Source organism: Taeniopygia guttata, chromosome 1 (genome assembly GCF_048771995.1).
Source record: "Taeniopygia guttata chromosome 1, bTaeGut7.mat, whole genome shotgun sequence".
In the NCBI taxonomy this organism is placed as follows: Eukaryota; Metazoa; Chordata; class Aves; order Passeriformes; family Estrildidae; genus Taeniopygia; species Taeniopygia guttata.
This window is the reverse complement of record NC_133024.1, coordinates 28738593-28761061: the sequence shown is the minus strand read 5'-3', so window position 1 is coordinate 28761061 and position 22469 is coordinate 28738593. Positions and strand designations below refer to the sequence as shown.

At 41.4% G+C, this 22469-nt stretch overlaps 1 protein-coding gene across 20 annotated transcripts in view; it reads right to left on the bottom strand.

The window, feature by feature from the left end:
* Positions 1 to 22469, bottom strand: part of LOC100230753 (rap1 GTPase-activating protein 1) — a 48996-nt gene that overhangs the window by 10782 nt on the left and 15745 nt on the right. For 7 of the 20 annotated variants that reach the window (XM_012569937.5, XM_002195401.7, XM_030267646.4 and 4 more), the window contains exons 7-20: positions 17034 to 17137; positions 15490 to 15568; positions 15148 to 15201; positions 14974 to 15057; positions 14496 to 14596; positions 13742 to 13871; positions 13331 to 13486; positions 11070 to 11141; positions 10795 to 10881; positions 9975 to 10109; positions 8488 to 8634; positions 7212 to 7315; positions 4828 to 4944; positions 22 to 148 (exon numbers count right to left, since the gene is read on the bottom strand). In XM_012569937.5, coding sequence (XP_012425391.4) covers positions 22 to 148; positions 4828 to 4944; positions 7212 to 7315; positions 8488 to 8634; positions 9975 to 10109; positions 10795 to 10881; positions 11070 to 11141; positions 13331 to 13486; positions 13742 to 13871; positions 14496 to 14596; positions 14974 to 15057; positions 15148 to 15201; positions 15490 to 15568; positions 17034 to 17137 — 1497 coding nt within the window. Of the gene's footprint in view, positions 1 to 21; positions 149 to 1391; positions 2183 to 4453; positions 4501 to 4823; positions 4945 to 7211; positions 7316 to 8487; positions 8635 to 9974; positions 10110 to 10794; positions 10882 to 11069; positions 11142 to 13330; positions 13487 to 13741; positions 13872 to 14495; positions 14597 to 14973; positions 15058 to 15147; positions 15202 to 15489; positions 15569 to 17033; positions 17138 to 22469 lie in introns of those variants that run through there. The other 13 variants (XM_072926014.1, XM_072926013.1, XM_012569934.5 and 10 more) reach the window with 10 other exon arrangements.

The window sequence follows — 22469 nt, the reverse complement described above, 5'->3', positions numbered from 1 at the left end:
TGTTAGAGATCATACACCCACCCTGTCATTCTTCTCTTCCTCTGATGTTCCATTTTCCCTCAATCCACTACAACAACTGCTTACACTGGATGATGAACGTGAGAGTGGCTGTATCACACAGTATCCTGAAGTCTGACTCCTGAGCATTCTGTGAAATGCAAGCATTCAACATCATCATGCTTATTGTTACACACAGGCTTAACTTTTTGAGGCGTAGCTTTATTATGTAGCAGTCAGAAACAATAAGAATATATTATTCATCCACAGCTAGTTTTTCCACCTAGAAACAGAATTCAGGTGAACTGGCATGCATACCTTAATTTCTAGTTGCTACATCATTTAGGAGAAACACCAATTCTCTGTCTCCATTCTGGATAACTATATGAAAGGACAAGTCTGAATGAACTTTTAAGTCACAGACCTAAGTGTAATAAAGCAGAGTGACTCAAAGCACCTGCACTTAAATATAAAATACATCTAGACATTCATTAAAATCAACAGATGCCCTACTGTGGGATATTAAGAGCCTAAATACAGAATGAAGAGATGTTAAACTGATTATGAAGGGCAGGTGCAGTCCAGTCTAGGCCACCCATTCCCACAGCCACTCTCAGGCTATCGTGTTTTGTCTTATCTGAAATTCCAGGCAGAACAAAGGGACCATAAAAAGCATGCTTTTCATGTCACAGAGCTTATAAATTGTTACTGCTGTTTTCTGTACAGGTGTAACAGGAGGAAGCAGGAAAGCAGATACACATTAACCAGTATTACAGAACAGTTAACTAAAAAAGTTTAAGGATGCAGTGGGGAGGTAGAAACACATTACTGAGATCTGCATTATTGCAGGATGTCTCAGTGTAAAACTATGTAGGATCAAGTGCCAAGCTCTTGCACAGACCAGTTAGAGCATTCCTCCTGCTTACAGACAGGAAAACACCTAGGTCAGGATTCCCACCCTGGTGATTTTCCATGTGCCCAGTTGCCAATAGACTGACTCCTGTAGGTCTGTCCCACTAAAATTTAGCTCCCAAGGCCATTCAAAGGGGATATTCAAATCAAACTGTATTGGATCCCTTTACCACCACTCCATCAAATGGAACAGTCATTGAGGTAGCCTGGTGCATGTTTCAGATCTATCAAAGAAGATCCATAAGGTCAGCTCTTCCCAGCTGAGAATTTGGGATCCACTGTTTAGAGTCATTTAGGAGATATACCAGGCCATGAGGCTGACACACTTAAATAGTAGAAGGTGCACTGTGCATTTAAGTACCAAATTTATGGTGAAATACTCATTGTCTGCGTAAGAAGCAAGCTAGTAAGAGAGCGATTAAGTGCTTAAAAATGTTAAGGAACAAAAAAAAAGTTACGAGAGGCAAGAAAGATAAGACACCTTTAACATACTAAATATATTTATTCCTTCAGAAACACTGCAAAATGTGGCCAGTCTTGACCTACAAGCAGTTGTGAAACCTAAAGTCCCAGGCATATTACATGCCAGCATGCAACAAGGAGAACAGTAAAGACAGGGCCAATAAAGGCCAAAGATATTTCCTCAAGAGATTAGGAAATATATTTTGGAGGAAATGAAGGCCAACATGCTTCTCCCTTAGCAGAGCAAATCAATAACATGAATCTAAGTGAAGTGGGATCTAGATTTCCACAAAGTATCTCCTTCTCAGCACCCTTCCTCAGCAGGTGTCTCCATTCTTGTTCTCTGCACTGCATTTCTTGACCTGTGTCAAGGCACTAGAGACAGAGGTGGAGTTGTGTCCTTCTGCTCTTGCCTTCTGCAGGCCAAACTATTCTCACTCATCTGAGAGGAGAGGAAGGGAAGAGAAGGGGTTGCACTCAAGGTGGCCTCCGTTCCCCATCACTAGTAGAGGTTGGTTCAGTGGCTGCTGATTTGGCAATAGAAAGAGCACAGAGCCAAAATGCTCCAACAGGAGCTATCTGTCCATCTCCCTCTCACAGAATTCCTGCTCCAGGATCTGCCAGTGGAGCGTTACTTGGTGCCACTCGGTCTCTCCACAGTCCTTGGGGTCCTCTAAGTACGTTCATGCTCCTCTTAGCCAGGACTCTGATTTCACCCCAAAAGTCTTGCCAGTGTCTTCAGTGAGGTACCCAATGACTGAGTAGCATCCGGTCCACTCCTGATTGGCTTGATGTCCCCACTCAGATGTGTCTGAGGAGGGAAAACACACATACAAAAAACCCATGTACTTTTCCTAGCATATGGACATACACAGTACAGTGCTTGATTTTTCAGATGCAACCCAGAGAGTTGTGTGATCCTCAGGAGCTCTACTACTTGGTTACATAGGCTGGGTTCATTCTTTTGAGTCTGTCCCTTGAGAAGAAGGATTACATGGAAGGCTACCTGAACAGTAAAGCAGAAAAACTAAGGACAATTGTCCCTGTATGTGGGAGAGAAGACACCGTTAGCTCAAGTGAACAAATGCAGTTTCATGGATTGCTGGCTGATCACTGTATAAATGTCTGTTAAACTCAGCAGCATGTTGCTTTACCTCTACTGTAAATAATTAATCTATTACTTATGTGTACCCTTTGCATTTATTTCCAAGTTTCTTTTAGTAGAACACAGGTGAGAGGTCGATCATTCCAAGTTTTGAATCTGAAATGATTATGTAAGACCAGTAGCATCATGCTGGACATTTCTGAGGTAACAGAAATTTCTTGTGACTCTATGGAGAGAACCAGGAGTGGACTGATGACATACGACCAGGGACAGCCCATTCTGTTATTTTATAGGGACTACTTAAATTATTCTAGAATGAGGCAGAACTCTTTTGCATCAGAAGTATGCCTACATCTTGATCCTGGTTTCACAGCTGATAAACAACAAGTAGGCTATTTTAGCAGAACGCCAGTAAACTGTCTCCAAGACAGACTGTACACTCCCAGCCTTCTCCTGCAATGTTGTGCTAATACTGTCTTGCTGAAAATGGTGTGCTTCACATGGTGGAGTTACATGTTCTTAATTCCCTCTCCCCGATGTCATGCAAAAAGTATGGCTGCACATAGGCTAGTCCCTAACTCTGAGATCATAACTCTGACTAATCACTAATTGTGCAAAAACTCCATGCTGCATCCCACCTTGTAAATGAACTGTCCAGGAATGGGCTTAACCACCACAGATATGAAAATACTTCTTTTATTCTGGTGATCCTAAGTGGTTTTGAGTCCATAACTGGAAAAAGAATCCTGGGAACAGAACTAGACAGACTGACAAATCACACAGGTCATGCCTAATGTGCATAAACAATATCCATGCAAGTATTGTTAGTAAACTCCCATGCTACGTTTGCTCTCTGAAAGCATGTGGATACCAACTTGAAATAGCCATTGCACCTGGCTCACCTCCTCAGCTGATGGAGAATGGGGGTTGGGAAATGGGGGAAGCAGAATTCTTGGTGATTATGCAAGGTAATCAGGTATCTAATCAGAGCAAGAGTCCCTCACACATGCCTGTCAGGAACTTCTAGTCCACTAACAAGGCCCCAGGCAGGATGAGGAAGGGAAGGTGGAATGATGTGGTAATGCTGGAAGATGGGGGGGGCGCCGACTAATCAGCAGTTCCATGTCCTGCATTCCCTCTAGTACTTAGCTGCCAGAGCTAGCACCTTAAATGGTCTGTATCTCCTAGATGTGCTCCCATTCTCCTCCACACCAAAAATCTGGGCACTCATCCAATCCAGAAACTAATACATACACAAAACCTAGAACACTGCACCTTGGCTGTGACAAAATTCTGAGCAGTCCTACAGCATACAATGACATAGCTGAACTATTGCAGGTAGTCGCCAGCTTGTAATTCTTAGGGAGCATTGGATGTAGTTGGAAGAGCAGCCCTTCCTTGTCAAATTTGGTACCTGAAGCAACTATAACCATAGGGCACCTCCTGAAATTTCTTTAAGAGTCTCCACAGTTCTGAGGAAGGGAAATGCCCTAATATAAAGTACTTGCTACCTTTCTTGCCACAGGTCTCATCCAAGTTCTCTTGAAAAAAGTTAGGTGTGGCAAAATGTTCCAGAAAGTCAGCTGCAGCCTTTAATTTAAAAACAGGCTGTTCTGGGGTCTTGGAAATGTAAATGGGTGGTCCCTGAAGTGCTCTAGGTAGGCTCACATCCCAGTACAATACAGCTTAGAAGCAGCAAAGCTCCACTACCAGGAAATTGCATTTTTCCAGTTTTTGACAACCAGAAACTGGAGAATTAACTTGCAGACTACTGCATGAAGTGTTTTGCACATACCACTGGGTGTGGTATGGCGTGCTTTAGCAATGAAACATAGGTGCAACACATGGACCGTGCTGGAATCCTGCTGTAACACTTTGGGGAGACTGGAAACAGGTTAGTTCACGCTGGTTGGGAGCAGCGGCATGAATCCTGCTTAAAGGGGCAGAACTTGAGTACAACCCAACATCCCAACATACCCTTGTCCAAGCTTCTCCATGAAGCTCCAAAATCACTCCAGAGCAAACTACAGAGGAAACATACACATGAGTAAACATGGATAATTGGACAGCTAGGATTTTGTGTATCCTGTTGGATGCAAGCTCACATTACAGTAGAGATATAACCAAAATCAAGTGCTCCGATCTTTCATCACGATCTGTTTAAGAAAGCCAAGTTCCTGACAGGCTCTGAATTACTGTGCCACAGCCAGACATCCAACTTTTGAGATGCTACAATGCCTGATGTGGACAATTTCAGTAAAGCCTCCAACAGAGCAAGACATGCACCACACTTAAGCCAATACGAGAGACAGTGAGCATCTTTCAAATACTAAAATTTATTTTCAACTCACTTGCTCTTCCTGCTGGGGAACTCTGGAGAGCTGGGACTGGATGATCCATCAGACTTCAGGTCAAAGAAAGTTCCTGGACTGTCCAACACCCTTTGTATCCTCTCTGTGGTGTCTCTGCTGGGAGAAAAAAGAAACCAGCTATACCCCAGGGCCAGAGTTAACTACCATCTAGTCTAACTACTGTGCCGTTACAAGACACAGTAGAAAGCTGTATCTCCTGTATACATGTAAAAGGGAAGCAAACACAGTTGTGTTGAAAATGTGACATGTGACATCTGGAATTGGCCAACTTTAAGCTGCTTTTGAATTGATATAAAGGCCTGAATGAATTTCAGTATTCACCTTTAATTTTTTTTTACTTTTTCCTCTATCCTCCCCATTCCACTGGTCTTAGGAAGCTATAGGATTTAATAGAGAGAGTAAATATGATGGTTACAAAAGTGTTATTGCTACTAGGACTTGTCAAGATACCTCTGAAGAAGGTTGTCTGTGTGAGTAACTGAAATGAGAGGCATATTTAATTAAAGAAAGGACAACTAAGGGATTTTGTGGGATTTCTTAGGGCTTCAGTGATGGAGTTTGTCACAAAGTTCTTCCTCAGCTCTCGTGATCAGTTGACCCTACCTGTGCCCATCACATCACAATGTCTGACACCCTCACTTATGCTAATATGATTGTTTGTGAGACTGGAAATTACCCTGACAAAAAGTAACTCTAAAATCAAAACAATCCTGAAACTCTGACAACAAACAAGTGCAATGGACCAGGTCAGCTCTGTCAGCAAAGCTTGCATGACATTAAATTACTACTTCAGGGTGAAGTCACACATGACACTTTGAGCTCACTGTTCCCAGAAAGAGAGCATACTCCAGCCTCCTTCATTCTTGCTGAGTGCACTTTCCACCAGTCCTGGTACCCATCAGACTTCTCCACGAGCCAGTTCATGGCAGAACCTGGCAGACAATTAATCCAGTGAAAGAAAGCTGATACTTTTTCTATTTGATTAATGGGCTGAATCAGTTCCATGAAAAGCCCACTAGGGATGTGAGCAATCATCACAAGGAATAATCAGGATTGGGTAGATGAAAGGGACATTGGGGAAGTATCACATCTGCTTTCAATAACAACGAACTATTAAAGCAGTTGCTAGTGAAACTGCACCTTCAGGAATGACCCAAAAAGTCTTTCAGAAAATACAGACTAAGGCTCCCTAGAGTTCCCCACATCTAAGTTTACAAATAAGCAAAAGGAAAGCTAAATAAGCCAATTAGTTCATCAGATCCCTCCAAGCAAAGAGCAGGGAAAAAAAAGAAAATAAATCCAGGGTTTTTCCCTGTAGTAGGAAAGTTTTACAGATCCTTCAAGGGGATAGAAACAGTTGTTGTACACAAAGTAATGGATTGAAGGACACAGCTGCCTAAGGTACAGAAGTATTTAAAGTAGTGAGAAGCTGTGGCTACTGTAATAGCTTAGACTGTTACAGGGCAGCTGCCTCTGAAGATTTAATTTTTCTCAAAAGAAGTTCTATTTTTACTCAGATTAGGTCATAGGCACCTCATTAAGAAAGAAGTCAAAATGCAGTAATTTCCTTCTAAAATAACTAGTTTCCACTTTAGAGATCACTTTCCCCTTTTTGCACCCAGTCTTTAAGCTGTTTCCTGGAATTCTTGCAACTGGGAAAACTGCATATTAGATGTAGAGCATTCATGTGACTTTTGAGACTGTATAATCTTAAAAAGATGTCTCAGCTAGAGCTGCGAGAAATTTGTAATTTAACTAAATAATCTCTCATGACCAGTAGACAACTTTTGAAAGGTTATAATTCTGTCATATATGCCAAATCACTCCTTGAATCAGCATATTATCCATTAATTATAATTATTTCTCAGATGATCTAACTTAAACACTAGTCATTTGGACTTAAAGCTTTTTAAAATAAATCCTTTAAGTTACCAGAAGCTTTGCCTATTTGAATATTTTAACATGAAATCAAACAAACAAGCAGGTCCTTCCCAAATACCAGCCTTTCATCTGACTTGCTTCTAAAGTGGTGAGTGAAGCACAGGAAACTCTCAAGTCCTGGATCATACTGCACAATATTTAAGAGTGATCTTATAATGTTCCTCCACCCATTTTCTCCATTCTTATTCAAATACTGTTTCTCTCCAATTCCAAATGCCCTCTTTTAATTTTGTCTGTTTTTGTTATTTGTCCATTCCTCCATCAGTGGACAACCAGTCCCCTTTCTTCCCATTCCAACAATTTCCATTTTAGTTCTCATTCCTGATGGTTCCCCCTCTGCCTGTATGTGCCTTTCTATGTTCCTTTTCTCATCTCCTCTTGGCATTTTTACCCTCTTTGTCTCGTCTCCCCACAGCTCATACCTCTTTTCCTCCTGTATGTTTTCAATGCCAATGGCACTACTCCGTCGCCCGTGGAAGCGGCTGGCTCGAGTACGTGATGGGCTCCTACCAGGCAAGGCAAAAGACTAGAAAAAAGGAAAGCATGACAGAAAGGAGAGGAACAAGACAGGAAAAGCTGTGGAGAGCTGAAAGCATAGAAGAGTTTGCAACATGGATCCAGATCCTCTCCTTTACTGCAATACAAGAGCTCAGCTCCACCTGTGCAAGGAGTACTTTCTGTCAGCGAGCAAGAGCAGCCAGGGCTTATAAAGGTGGTGTGAGAAAGGAACAGAGTTATAAAGAAACAAAGGTAGAACAAAGGCTTGGGAAAGGAGGTATCCCCATATGGTGAGAGGAGAGGCAAACCAGAAAGATAAAGAAAACCAGAAGTTAAAAGAGCAAAGGAGGTAGCAAACCCAAGTCATTAGTACGCTGCGACTTCGTTGTATTGACATAAAGAATGCATACAACCAAGTAAACTGTCACCAAGAAATCTTCACACTGAAGGGCACCTTCTTGGCTTACTCAGAGATGGTTTTTTTTTGTAGTTTGCCTGTATTGACATCAGTGCAGAGACCACAACCAGTTGGATGTACTTTGGCCCAGGTAATCATATTTTCAGTATTAGAAACACGGTTCCTTTTCTAGAAAGATTTGTGATAGATTTTTAATTCATTGGTCACATATATTTAGTATCCCTATCAAATAAGAAAGGCTTTGATAGTGACTAGAAATATTCATTCTTTTCCCGACCTCAAACTTTATTAATTCTGCTGTTTGTTCACAACATGCAAATTCTATTCACATCAAAACAGCACCTTGAATATCTTGTGCACCTGTTTATATTACAGAAAACAGTCTGATTGGTGAAATCAAAGAAAATGAAACAGTTCTAGTGTCCTTATGTTCTCAGGTCTTGCCATATGACAATACAGTACCGTTCCAGCCAAACCACGGTGCATGCATTTTTTAACACACGGCACCGTGCAGGATCTAATCCAGGATATCAGAGATAGATGTCTGATGTAGAATCATTCCCAGTCTGCATCAATCTCAGCTCTAGTTTACATGAACTGGCGCTAGAGATGGGCACAGACAAAACAGACTGCAACGCATGCTGTCATCACTTGTGAAATGGGATGATACATCGAAAAGATTCACAGTGGGACAAGGGGACAAACTAATAGGGAAAGGAAATGTATGAGTGGTTACAAAGGTATGCCGGGTTCTCTTCTTACAGCCCACCCGAATACCTTACCGCAGCAATGGCCTTAGGGCCCTCGGCGACACTCTGGCTGAGGGCAAGGCCAGCTGTAGCTGGGCGGCTGGGCAGGGTGGCTGGCTGCTGCTTTCTCATGGATATCCCCATGGTATCCAGGCTCTGGCTGCGGCCTCTGATCACCCGCTGAACAGGAGGGAGGCAGGGAAACAGACAAACACAGATATACACATATAGACATGCACACAGCAGGGTAGTGTGTGAAGCACCACAGATTGAGTGGGAAGTTGTGACAGACTGACACCAGAACCACACAGATCCTAACTCCTAGAAGGCAGCACCTTAGATTGGTCCTAGCTGATTCATGGAGCTCTGGAAAGACTTCTTCATCAAGTATATTCTCTAGTTTCACTTCCCTTCTCCTATTGCAATAAATAGAGGTTTCCTACCAGTATCCCAGCACACTGGATTAAACAGCATCATTTGGAGCAGTCCTATCCAGTACAGGCTATAAAACACAAAATCAAACTCCCGTTCAAGGCTGTAAGGTTCAGTCTCATATGAGCTTGAATTCTGGTTTCAATGGGAAAGCAGCCGTTCAAAATCTGCAGCAATTTAAAAAAGCCATTTTCTGACTTAACTCAGCCTTTTCCAGCCTTTTACAAATGTCATCTGTGTACATGATGTGCAAATCCCAGCATCTGCCAGAAGTCATAAAAGGACATTTTGGGAGAATTAGTGTAAGACATGGATGGGTTAAAATTCATGGTTAGCAGCAAAGGCAGTTTGTATGTAAAAAAAAAAAAAAAAAAAAAAAAAAAAAGCCCTCACCAAAGCATCCCAGACCTGACCAAATCTATGCACACAGCTACCAAACCTATTTGTGAACAGGTTAGTTTCACAGACCTTAATAACTCTAATTGACCTACCATATAAAGCCATAAAGTCATGATAACTTATATAAAAGAAGTGGCAAGGGACTTCCCATGTTAAGTGGGAAAGGGCAAGAAGATAGAATAGGAAAGCAATAAAGATTCTTTCTGTATAACCCGTTCAAAACTCAATTTGCCCATTCATACAAAACCTTTGCATTCTCATATCAATTACCTTTATCACTTCTAAAAGAAAGTTCTGTCACCTGGTTTATTAAAAAAAATCAACAATAAAAACCCCCTAACATGCCATCTACACTGAAAAAGTTAAATTAACTCTGGCTTTTAGAAGGTAAGTAAAGTATCACAGTTTTTCTAGACAGTACACTCAGAGATAAGTTAGAAACTTTTGCAGTGGCTACTGCAATTCTTTCAGTTATAATGAAAATTAATTGAAAGAGATCTGCTGTAGGAACTGAAAGCCCCTTGCTCCTAGTTATTACAACTCCTTTTGCAAACACTGACTCCTTCTTCTGTAAATCATGGATTAAAACCACATCTGACACTTGACACCAGCACAAAGCATAGAGATTTTGGCTTCTAAGGGCCAGTATGGAACTCTAGACCACACTGTAGGTTTGTAGAAAGGCTCACCTTGAAGTTCTCGAGGAAGCCCCCACTGCCATTCTCTATCTTGTCATCCTCCCCTACAGGTAATCCCATCATGCTGCGGCTGCGAAGCTGCAGCTCCTCAAAAAGGCTCTCCAAGAGGGCACTCCGTGTTCTCTCCTGCATCAACATTGGGAATCAGAACAGCTTTTATTGGGAGTGGAGATATTTTTTTCCTGTTTTTTCAATGTGTCACATCCTTCTTAAAAAAAATCCCCAACAAACAAACAAAAAACCCCAAAAGGCCAACAATGACAACAAAACCCCATGAAAATCACTTTAAACAGTATGAAGTGGTTTTAACTGCATAGTTACAGACTATACTGCAGTAACACGCAGCACCATCAAACTTTATCTAAAGCAAGTCATAAAGGACACTTCTTTACAGCTGATGAAACAGAGACATGTTTTTTTCTAGGTCAGGCAACAGCAGAGTCTGGAACACAATTTTGCTGCCTTAAACCAAAAATCAGTGATATCAGTATGCATCCTGCAGTGTAATACTGAATTTCAGCTAATACAGAATTTCTTCCAGCAAAATATATGCATCATATTCCCATCCTTACTTGACGATTAGATCTTTATACTAAAGTGTAGCTGTTCATATTCTATCACACCTGCTAAGAAATATGAAGTATCCCATAACTAAGTATAAAATCACATTTCATCTTCCTTTCTTAAGCAACACAAATCTAGAAGTCAGAAATTTTACTTTATTTTCTTTATCTGACATGAATATATTTATTTTATATATATATATATATAATTATTATTTTTAATTGAAGCAGCCAGATAACAGACCCACCTCTAATTTAGCAAATTTCTCAGCTCGATAGCAGCTGTACTCGGCATTGATGAGCTTGACCAGAAGGAATTCACGAAACTCTGCACTCTACAAGACAAAATGAAGGCTAGACTAAACTGGAGATGAAAACACTAGTAAAAATATCATATTATAAAAGCTCTGCTTACTACTCTTTGGACCTCCAAAGTGCTCTAGCCAGACTGACAATACCAACTCAGAACACAAGTGTGTGCACCATGTCCCCTGCCAACTAACACTGGACCAGAGAAACAAACCTTTTTAAATATGGCTGGATTTGGCAGCGGCGGTCCAAAGAAGGGGACATCATCTCGGGCTGTGACTGAAACCTGAAATAACAGAAGGGGGAAAAAATGAGTATCAGAACACAAGTGAGACCATCAAACTAGTATGAAAGGTCTGATTCCTCCTAAATAATTTACTTATAGAAAAGAGATGTAATATAGCGTCCTGTGCATCCCTCTGTTCCTGAACTCAGTGGATGGATGTGCTCATTTATCCCTCAGAAACTCAGCCAGCTAGATGTGCACACAGTAAGAGCAATGAAAAAAGCTGAACTGACTGCTTTTTGAAAATAATAACTAGTATAGCCAGTATATTTAGGAACAAAAAAAAAATGCTCCTATTCAGCCTGCAAGATTAACCTCCACTGAAGAACTTTAGTCAGTGTGGCTGTACTCACCTATTTTTTTTACAGAGAATCCTTGGTGGAGACATGCTGCACACTGAGGGGAGTATCTCAGTGCCACTGCCTCTGGGAGTCACAGGTGGTAAACATGCAAATGCATTTTACCAGAAATAAATAGGTTTCATTTGTTTTATTTTTAGGATGCTCCTACCTGACATACCAATGTCTAAAGAAGTAACTGTAATGCAGTCCAGTTTTTATATGGTCACTTGTTTCTTCACAGCTCTTACCCATAATTATATGTAACTATCTTACCAAATATATACAGTACTTCTCAATATTTCACAGGGGTTTTTTTTGTCATGTTTGAGATGAAACAAGACCATTATTTGTCCTTTCATACAAGAGGGAAAAACGTTGTAACAACCACAACTGCCTCAAAACAACAATATTGTCACAGAGCCATTGAGAGATGTGAGTTTAAGGAGAGAAAGAAGGAAATGGGCTCTTGATTTAATTCAGTTTTCTCACATTTTAGGCCACCTCCCTGAATTACAAAGCCTCCATCTCTCTCCTAGCAGATATCTACCACTTAAAATCCTGCTTTGCATTTTCAATTTTCTGACTGTAAAAACTGATTCGGTGAAATAAATTCCATTAGTATTTCAATTTAACAGGAGGCACTAAAGTTTAAGTAAAAGGGATGGCAAAGAAATCTTTCAGTCTTTTGTGTACTACAATGCGTTCAAGGCAGCATCAGTTAAAGTCCCTTTAGAAAAGCCTTTACAGAAAACTCTGCATTGGCTCTGGGGTGATTACTGGGATGGATTTCTTCTTCATGGAATGAAGCAGCCTTATTTCACTAACAAAAAAAAAAAAAATGGTACTGCAGACAGGCAAAAATTAAAACAATGGCAGGAAGACACACAACAAATAGCAAGCTTTCCCAGCTCTTTCCTTGTCATTAAAAAGTCCAGTGAATTTTTGTGCCTTACCAAACAGAGAGCAGGATGAGAGCTGGAACTCCATGGCCTGGTTAACACAGGGCCTTCACTACAGACCAGCTGCCCAAAGCATAGGGAACAATTGAAGGTGGTTGCTCCACCACCAACACTCTCTTGGTGGAAGAGGAGGTGGGGATACTGTCCTAAATTTTATATTCTTGGTGTTCTGGAGACCTCCAAGGCATAAGGACTCATCATCATCATATCAAAATCACTACATAATACAACACATAGCACCTGAGATTAAAATGTTTCTACAATTGAAAACCCACCACAAATCCAAGTTTCTTCATATTTTCTGCTCTCTCAGCATCACTGAAAGTTGAACATAAAGTTTTACAGATATCCATACAGAGTCATGTCAGAGAGAGGATGAGCTGTGTCCAAAAGCCACGGATAATTAATCTGAGCTCTACAGGGCTTCTTTCAGGTGGAAAGCCCTAACAGGTAACACATCCCTGCCCGATGGGCATCAGTTCTGGAATCTCCCGAAGCAGGTGTAGCTGGCTTGGATTCCATAATTAGGTCAAGGCACTCTATCTGACCTGCAGCCTCGGCACTGCAAGCTGCAAGCACTGTACTGTGCAGCACGGGCAGTGCAGACAATGTAAGCGAGACAACCCCCAAAGTACAATCTATTGTGGCTTGTGCTCTGCGATGTAAACAAAATTTTTTATCTGAATTCTTTCTGCTTCAATTCCAAAGCTTTAAGCTTCAGAAATTAGTCAGTTACTTAGGAAAGCATACAACTTAACTCAGATTTCAGGTTTAGATACTCAAGAAATTAGGATGACATCTGGCTGAACCTGTACCTCTCCCAAAGGCCCAAGAACCTATTTCCATGTCAAGGATCAAAATCAGTACAGGTTAATCTATTGATTCTTACCTTGTAGAGAGTGTCCCCAGTGGTGCTATGAGTGAGCTGAACTACCACATAAGCATGTAGGAAATTAGAAGCAATCATATCAGGGACAAAAGGTGTGCTTTCATCCTGGAAAATGATGGCTACAATATCATTCCCAATGTGACGCTTCCGCTGAAGCTGGAGAGGAAAGAAATAATGAAGAGAGAAGGCAGGTGAAAAAGAGCAGAACAGTATGATGGGACCTCAAACACCAGTCTGCCTAACACCTCACACCCATCTGTTCACCAAACCCCTCATCACTACTTTTGCCATTACTCCAGCCATAATTCCCAACATTATACAGTCAACTATTGTCCCCTCTATGCAGTCCTTCTTCAAATGCCCCTCCTCTCTCAGACACGCTGTTGTAATCCTTACTCCCCCTCCTGATACCTGCTGGGAATCTCCCTCTGTGAAGGGCAGCTTTGTGGACACGTGAAACATGATCTCCTTCCCCCGGAAATTTGTATAGACTGACTCGGTGCCTGTTTGACCTCTGGTAACATCCAAACCTCCCCGGAACCTGAGCAAATCCACACCACACCACAGGTCAGGCAGTAGAAGAACGAGAGAACAGAGAGAAGACAGACAGTATCAGCAACAGTACTACATCAGGACTGTCAAAGGTAATTTTTAGGAAATCAGTGATAGTGAGGCACCAAGTCTTCCCCATCCAATGCAATGACTGAAGCTGCACTATGTTTGTGCTGGTGAACATCCCAGCTTGTTAAAAGCTATGAATTTAAAGCAGGGATCCTCAAAGTAGCTACCTTCTTTGGTATTCTTCTGAGAAACACATTCCATACGTTAGAACTACAGAAGGGATGGGATGCCTCACGGAAAGAGCCTGAAATAATACTGCCCCATACCACTATGAAACGAACTAGTATTTGCACTGCCAAGTAAAATTATTCTTTGCTGATGCTGCGTGTCAGATTGAGATACCAGGAGACCTTTAAATCAAAATACCAGCAGAGACCTAAGCTCCAACTAGTTCCCAGACACAATGGCTGACAAAAGCATCCAGGGCTTTTTCACCTGCACTGGGATTCAGAAGATGCAGGACTTCTCTGGAAGCTGAGCTGTAACAGAGTCACAGCCTCTGAACACATGGTTTTCCCTAAGTTAATCTGCCCTGTGTACGCACCCACGGAAATCTTGCAGCTGAATCTTGTCACCAAGGAAATCCAAGAACTCCAGGAAACCCTGACTCTCTACTGTGTTACTGAAGACTTCTTCTTCAGTTGTCTATAGAAGGAAAGCAGAACTAGTAAGAAGCACAAGGAGTACAAAGAGCAGGCAGTAATTTCTATAGACAGTTCAACCAACAAACACCTCTGCTTGAATACTTTTCTGATCTGAGCCCCCTATGGTGCTGGGGCCCTGTGCCTCAGCCCCAGGCTGCCATGAGGGTTAGAGTTAGGGTTCAGAGATCCACAAAGCCTAAACTGCCAGAGAAATTGTGGGTGGAAGAGGCATGCCAAGGGAACCATGGCACTGCACAAACACTGCTGCCTCCAAGCCACTGCTTCTGGACAGTGCAGACCTTGCTATTACACCCTTTAAGCTAAGAAAATTGACTCTTTTCATTTGCCCCAAGTACCATGGGATCTGATGGGTCTTACCTGTCCAGGTTTTTGGTAGATGACCCCAAATTTGAAGTTATTGCTTATGACATGTTCATCAAAGGCAACAATAAGCTGTGAGGCCTGAGGTAATGAAAACAGAAATTGTCAACTGGATGTCATTAGCCAGACCTTGATGGAAAAGTGATATACAGACATATCAGAATACTGTACCTTGGGATACAGGACAGGAAAGAAGCGTTCAACATTCACATCCTCACACAGTAGCTGTTGAGTGAGAGAGACAGGGAAATAGAAGTGTGATTATCATGTGCCCTGGCTTGTTGCAGGCATGACAGCATAGGCACTGTATATAATTATCTGACAGGAGCCCCTTCAGGCAAAAATTCTATGGTAAGATTAGAAGAGAAAGAAAAGAAGGCAAATGGAAGGGTAAAAGGGAACAATGTAACAGTTCTACTGGTGAATAGTAGAAAAAGAGGGAAATGAGAGGATAGAGGTGAAAATAGCTTGAAGAATGAGTCCTTAAGACAAATAGGCAAGCATGAATCTCACCTTTGCCATCTGAACAGCATTGGGAAACTCATTCAGACAGGAAATGGGAATTAGATCATGTTTGGTGCCAGTACGAGTCCTGACATAGAACAAAAAAGGTATTAGAGACTGATGGCTGAAGGGAGACACAAGCAACACTGGATCTTTAAAGAAAGAGTAGCCATTCCTATTGTTAAAGCAGTTAATTCCAGAGGGTTAATTTCAACTATGGTGCATAGAATCACTGGAAAAGCAAGGTATTGTCACTCTTCACTGCCCATCACGTTGTAGTGAGCAGAGGAAACAAAACACAAGCCCCTGGTGTCTTTGCTCCTTTGCACTCTTGTCTGCCTTGAAGAAGTATTTTGCTTCCCTCCCACACCATTTTCTTTCACAGAAATCTAAATGTCAAAATATAATTCATGGACACAGAATAATAAGGGTTTCCCATGATCAGTGAGAGCTTGAAAGAGTGTTAAAAGGTCTGCTAGAAACAGCCTACGAAAGCAGATCCATGCAAAGTAAAGGAGGTAGAAACTGGTGTAGCACTGTTCCAGAAAGCTGCCAGAGGAAGACAGAGGAAAGCTGCCTTCTTCTTTGTATGTGTACTTAAGGAGAGATATCTTTCTAAGGAAGAAGAAATATTGGGCTGTCAAAAGCTTCTTCAAACCACTATAAACAAGCTATTGAGGAAAAAAGTACTGCATACAATAAAATATCTTAATAGAGGAATAACTACCCTTTTGTTCTTCCCTGGTCTCTTCCACATAGGAAGATAAACATTCCCAGGCACAGCTCACAAACAGACTCTCTCTTTATTCCCAGATTATTGCTGGCAGTCTGAAGCATTCTCTGGAAACAGTGGAAGAAACTCACCAGTGATTTTCTTGTAGCTAATTCCTATGCAATCATTTTTTTCTCCTCAGTCCTGGACAAATCCTTGTCAGTGGCAACTGTACATCACTTGGTTCCAGTAGCATTGTCTACTGGGAGTGCACCCAGCCCATAGTGTGGTAAAAAGTTTCTCTGCAGTGGCCTCTCAGTTACACAAGATCCTTCTCTGTTCTTCTTGTAGTTCATCCAGCAGCTCCCTCTTCATAACATAATGTCTCTCTTTGTAACCCTCTCTAAGGATTATGGCTTCATAGACTGCCCTGGGAATCTAGGGAATGTTCTAGAACACCTTCAAGGGAGCCTTGGTGTCAAGTACAAAGCCTGGGCTAGGCTGTCCTTCATTAGGGAATCCATAATCTCCTAGAGAGTACTCACACGTCTCTAAATAGACAGAATAATCAGAAAAACTTTCTATTTGAGGGAAGAACAGGTGTTTTCCACACAGGTACTATGAAGATGCACCTGTAAGCACCACACCAATTTCTTTAAGGAAACTGCTCAGAGCAACTCAAGAGCAGAGGCAAGAGAAAAAGCCTCAAAGTGTTTTTTGCAGTTTCTTTTCTCTCCAGAAGAAAGATATGAAATTCACACCCACATCTATGCACAGGGAGCACAAGGTAAGACTAGGGACACAGCACAGTAGCATACACTTCAATAACAGGCACTGTTACCTCAGCAACAGGCGTAGATTTTCCTGTTTCTCGATCTGTTCATACTTCACAGAAAGTACTAGGTAGCCCAAGGACATGTCACTGGAGTAAAAGTTCTGGTGCTCCTGCAAACAGGAAACCAAAATGCATTATCTCCAACATGCTTCCTGGAGAAGCTTTCCAAGTTGTTTTTTTTGCATACAACCTGTCACTCAAGATTAGCTAATTTTGAATTTAACTAGGAGGAGCATGCTTCCAGATGTGTGTATGTTGTCTTCCAGCCCGCTTGATCATCAGTGTCTGAGCATATCAGTCAAAGTGGATCCAGTCAGTTCAGTTCCTCCTCACCTGTCCAACATCACAAGGGCTCTCGAGAAGGAATAGTATTGGAACATTCAGCAACACGTTTTGAAGAAACTGAGTTTCTTGTAAATAAAATTCTATCTTTCACGGACTTTCCCTGTATCCATTCAGGTTCTGCTTGACTAAGCAGTGTCCTCCAGACATTCAACTGGATGTGGTTGTGGGAATTTTCTAACTAAAGAGCAACAGCAGGGTTATGGTAAATGACTGAACTCCGAGAGTGCTCACATGTCAGGATACAGTCAGTTAGCAAAGAGGTTTTGCAGAAGAAGACTGTTCTCAGCAATGCCACTAACACCGTCCAACTTTAATGGAGTGTGCCTGGAACAGTCATGCAGTCAAACAATGAAAGATACTGCAAACATTTTCACAGTCTCTCTATGTAAGTGGCTGTGGCCATACATTTCTCCTGGGTATAAACCCATGTTCCAGTGACCTAGGTATAGCAATGTATATTTTGTATTGCTATATCATATCTATTGCTATATAATCTCTAACCTCATAAGGTTAAAGCCTTTTGACACAGGATGTGTATGGAAATCTTCAGCACAAGGAAAATACTATTAAGGTGAAATTGTGCAGAAATGTCTTGATCACTCCCATCATCCTAGTGGAAAAGCATCCTCATGTATGACACAGAAGTGGGACAGCAAGTTGTATTCAGTTATACAGTGAAAACTTGCACGGCTTGGAATATGTTCTGTGAAAGGAATACTCCAGGTACAATGATTTAATGAAGAATTCAGTGGGAGTAAAGTGTAATTTGATAAAAAATTATTGCTAGTCTGTCAGTTCCTCCCTCAGTCTTTTGCCTAGAATATATAGAATATATATATGCCTAGAAGGTCTGCTCTGGCTCTGATTAATTGCAGCCTCTCTCAAAACACTGGTAAGATTGTCTTTTGCTGTCTAAATCTTTTGTATAAATCATAGTTCTGACTCACTGTCAGAAATAAAAATATATCTAGTGAAATACTCCGATATCTGTGTGGACACAGCCAACTTGAACCTAACAAACATAAACCAATCCTCTCTTTGAAACAAAAAATAGAAATAAGACTACAGTCACTACCCTAAACCAAAATGTGAAGATGTAGCTGTCTAACTTTTTAAAGTATTAAAGATGTCATTATCCTCACCTCCTCTTTGAGACAGAAAACACCCAACACCCAGAACTGTCGGAATCTGAGATATTGATGATCCCGAGATTGTAGAAAGTCTCTGTCTTTCTGCCCCGTTGCCAAAGAAGAAGCCATAATTCATCTGTGCTGTTTTCAAGGTTGTTTATTCTTGCTTATCTCTAACATGTTCTGCTGCCCTGCCGCAGGTCTGTCCTGCAGGGCAGCGTGTGGGGCTCTGTCCTCAGTGGGATGTTACAAACATTATATACCAGAAACTACGTGTGCTATATTTACAATAATGTGCCAATATCTGTCATCTACGTTGAACAGTGTGTCCCCAGCCTAAACCAATAGAAAAATGCCAACACCACAGTGAAACATGGAGGGCATGAAGAAGGAGAAAAGGACAAGACACACCCAATTTCCTCCATCTTGTCCCCTCTGAACCCCTAATCTAGAAACCTAAAATTTTACTTTTGCACCCATGCCACACTTAATTATTACTCATATCAAACACTCAGAGCTTGTAATTCATCCTGTAAGATTGAAAACTCTTTTCCATGGACAGAAATCAGAGACAGTGCCTCTCAGGGCTCTGTACAGGGGGGTTTCTGACCCCCTGCCAGGGTCCCAGGCCCTCCAGGGCAGACAGAGGGAAGCCCTGGATTCCCACACAGAACTGCCCGGATACTGGGCAAAAGGTTCCATGGCTGATCAAACAAGGGAGTCTGAAAAAGGTAAGGTCTAAGAGCAGCCAAGAGGCAAACAGAATAATATGGCCTCTTGCTGCAGTGTTCAAATCACAGAAGACCAGTGTGATCTGTCACACTGACTGATTACAGTACATGGGAAAAAAAGCTGAAATCAAAGGAAGCCGCAAAGGACAGTTAATTCCTCCTGACCATGAGTTTCAGGATACTAATGGATTTGTGGGATGTGAATAAGAATCAGATGCAGTAAGCCACTGTGACCAAGGGCAGAAAGACAGAGTAGCTGAGGAAGAGACAGATTCAAGGAGCAAAGCATTGTTCCATGATCTGTTGGAAGTCTAGAATCAAAGTCCTTAAACTAAAGAAGTCAAATGCCAAGCTGGATGGCCAAAACAGGCTGTTAAGGAAAAAGATGGCATAATGCCAACAAAAATCAGAACTAGAAGGCAAAGCAAGGAAGAGGAGCCAAAGCCTGAGGTTAGCTGTGGCTAAAAGTAACACTGATATCCAAAGCCCAGAGATGAGACATCTAAGCCAGACCCCAGCAGATCCAATACAGGGGGATCTCAACTGCTATGGAGACTGGGCTATCAGCTCTGCTGCAACTGACATAGCTAGGCAGAGCTACACAAATGGGTGCAATCCTTATAGGGGACTAGACAACAGAATTAGTGGAGATCTTAAAACAACTGAATTTTTGTAAAAGCCACTCTGGCTACATAACCCTGAGGTTTAAACTGAGATCTGAGCAATCATATGTATGCATAAACCTATAATTTATTCCTTATTATTTTCTTTCTCTGTAAAAACACATAGGAACATACATCAGACTCATATTCCTTCAGTGGACAGCAGCCTTTATTGTTAGCTGTCCTGAAGTTAGAGATGAACCATCAAAAGGCTTTGCATTTGATACTGAAGATTGCAAGTCAGTGATTACAAGATACCCTGGAGCTGAGATGACCTATGTATTAAGTACAAATTTGTTCAGCCAAAGAAGCAGTTTCTGTAACATTTAATATAATCTGAAAGGTAGTTCTGGATTTCAAATAGATCTCTCTAAAAACAATTTAGTATCTTCCATGGGCCAAGGGAAACGACTAGCAGAAAACACAAGGAATGCTGACAGTTTGCCTAAGAAATTATAAAGCTACAAAGACATCTGCCATCTGCAGCAACTTTAACCAGCATGAAGAAAGGACAGCATGAAGGAGAAATACATGATCACATATGAATGCATAGCAAGAAAACTTCTCCATCAGCAACGAGAGCTTCAAGTGCTTGAGAAACTGGACCCTAACTTTATTTGACTGGCAGTTACAATGTATACCTTTATTAGATACCTCCCAGCTTCAGGCTACTTTTCATTACAGCCTTGAAAAACAACACAGACATGAATAATTCCCACAGTATAAGACATAAGGTTTTATGGCCTTCTTCCTAAAGGCTAAATAAATCTTAATGTGTAATTGTCATATAAAATACAGATCATGAGGCAAGGAAAAGGAACTCAGCTATGGCTTAAATGTTCCTGCACTTTTTTTGGTGGTTGTTTTATAGGGTCTGCTGTAAGATGTTCTGTAAAAAGTATCACAGAATTCTTTGAGTTTGAGCAATCTCCATACACACATACACAACACAGACATGCACATTAAGGGTAGTACCACACAATACTTTGATCTCCTGTCTTGCTTAAAGGATATTCCCTAAACCACTGGCTATGTCTCTCCCACCATATGATGCTTTCAGACTCTTCAGCTAAGAACTGTTTGCTGTTATTCAAAGCATGAAAGAGACCTTTCCTGACATTGCTGAAATAACTTTCCCATGTTACCAACAAGAAAAAGATCCAACACAGCATCAAAATCACTGCTAACTTTGCACTGAAGAAATACTCTTCTAGTGAGTGGAAAAGCTCTGAGCTCTCTCCTTAACTAAGTCTTTAAACCGTGGGGAAAGTTTTCTAGCCATGGCTGAAGCTTTCTGTGACACAAGAGTCCTGTTCACCTTGTTCTTTTCTGGCACTGGCTTGCTCAAAAACTTGCATGTTTAACTGAACATGGACACACATTCATGTCAGTTAAGGCAAAGAATAAAACACCAGACACCAGAAAAGGAAGAATATAGGAGAAAGCTTTTCTGTAGTACTGAGGAACTAATGGTTGGCACTTTGCAAATGCAAAGCTCCACAATAGAGGAAGTCCTGGATCTCACTTGGAAGGAACAATGATGGCATGAGCAGGAGTACGGACAAGATGAGCCCCAGAGGTCCCTTCCAACCTCAACTGTTTTGCGATATCAGGTCAGCAGTGAATCCAACAATTGGACTGAAAAAATCGTATCCAAATTTGCCTCTCGTCCTCTCTGGCTCTGGAAGCCTTCAAGCACAACCCTAAATTTACCATGACAGAAAAATAATTACAGCTGGCATACTGAAAGCTTCCAGAAGGTTGCAGGATAAATGTCCATTAACAGATTGCACAGCAAATCTGTTAGTCTTGAGGGGAAGCCTCCAGGAAGGCTTATTTTTTTTCCCTAATTATTTATAAATCATATTAATATAATTCTCCAGTGCTGTGGAACAAGATTCACTACAGAAGATCACTCTGACAAGCATAACTACTCCAGCACAGGTCCCCAGCACTGTGCAAAGCACCACCTATTCCTGTTTTTGAACTTGTTCAGTAGTCGCTAAGGGAGATCACTGAATAAGATGCAGTGTGAGTGTACTTGTCAAGCCTTCTTATCTCCTTATGCCATGAACCAAATCTCAGAAAAGATCCTGGGTTTTTCTCACTAATTCTTTATGGCTAATATCATCCTGAGATTCAGTCTGGTAATAAGCCAATTCCCTAAACAGGCCCACCCAGATGGACCTTCATGGCTGGCCAGCAAACATTCACTTTATGAGGCCTAGCTCTGTTTCCCTATGCTCAAACTGGAATTTTTAAATTCATGGAACATTTAGCACCAAACTTACTTAAATCAACAGCTATAAAACACATGGCCCAGTTTCAACATATACATTCTGTAATGACCAAACACTGAGGGAAATGGAATGTTCTGCTTCCTGCTGAGGAGCTTGCACTGCCAGTGCTGAAGTCCCCTCTAAAAATAATGCCATTTCCACTTCCAGTACTATTACAATTTTGTCCACTTTTTATCCCAAGGTTGGTACGTGTATAGGAGACTCAAAAGACCTTCTTAAATAAATAAAAGCACTTCCCATGCACAGGATGGTGCACATTTCTATTAATGCACAG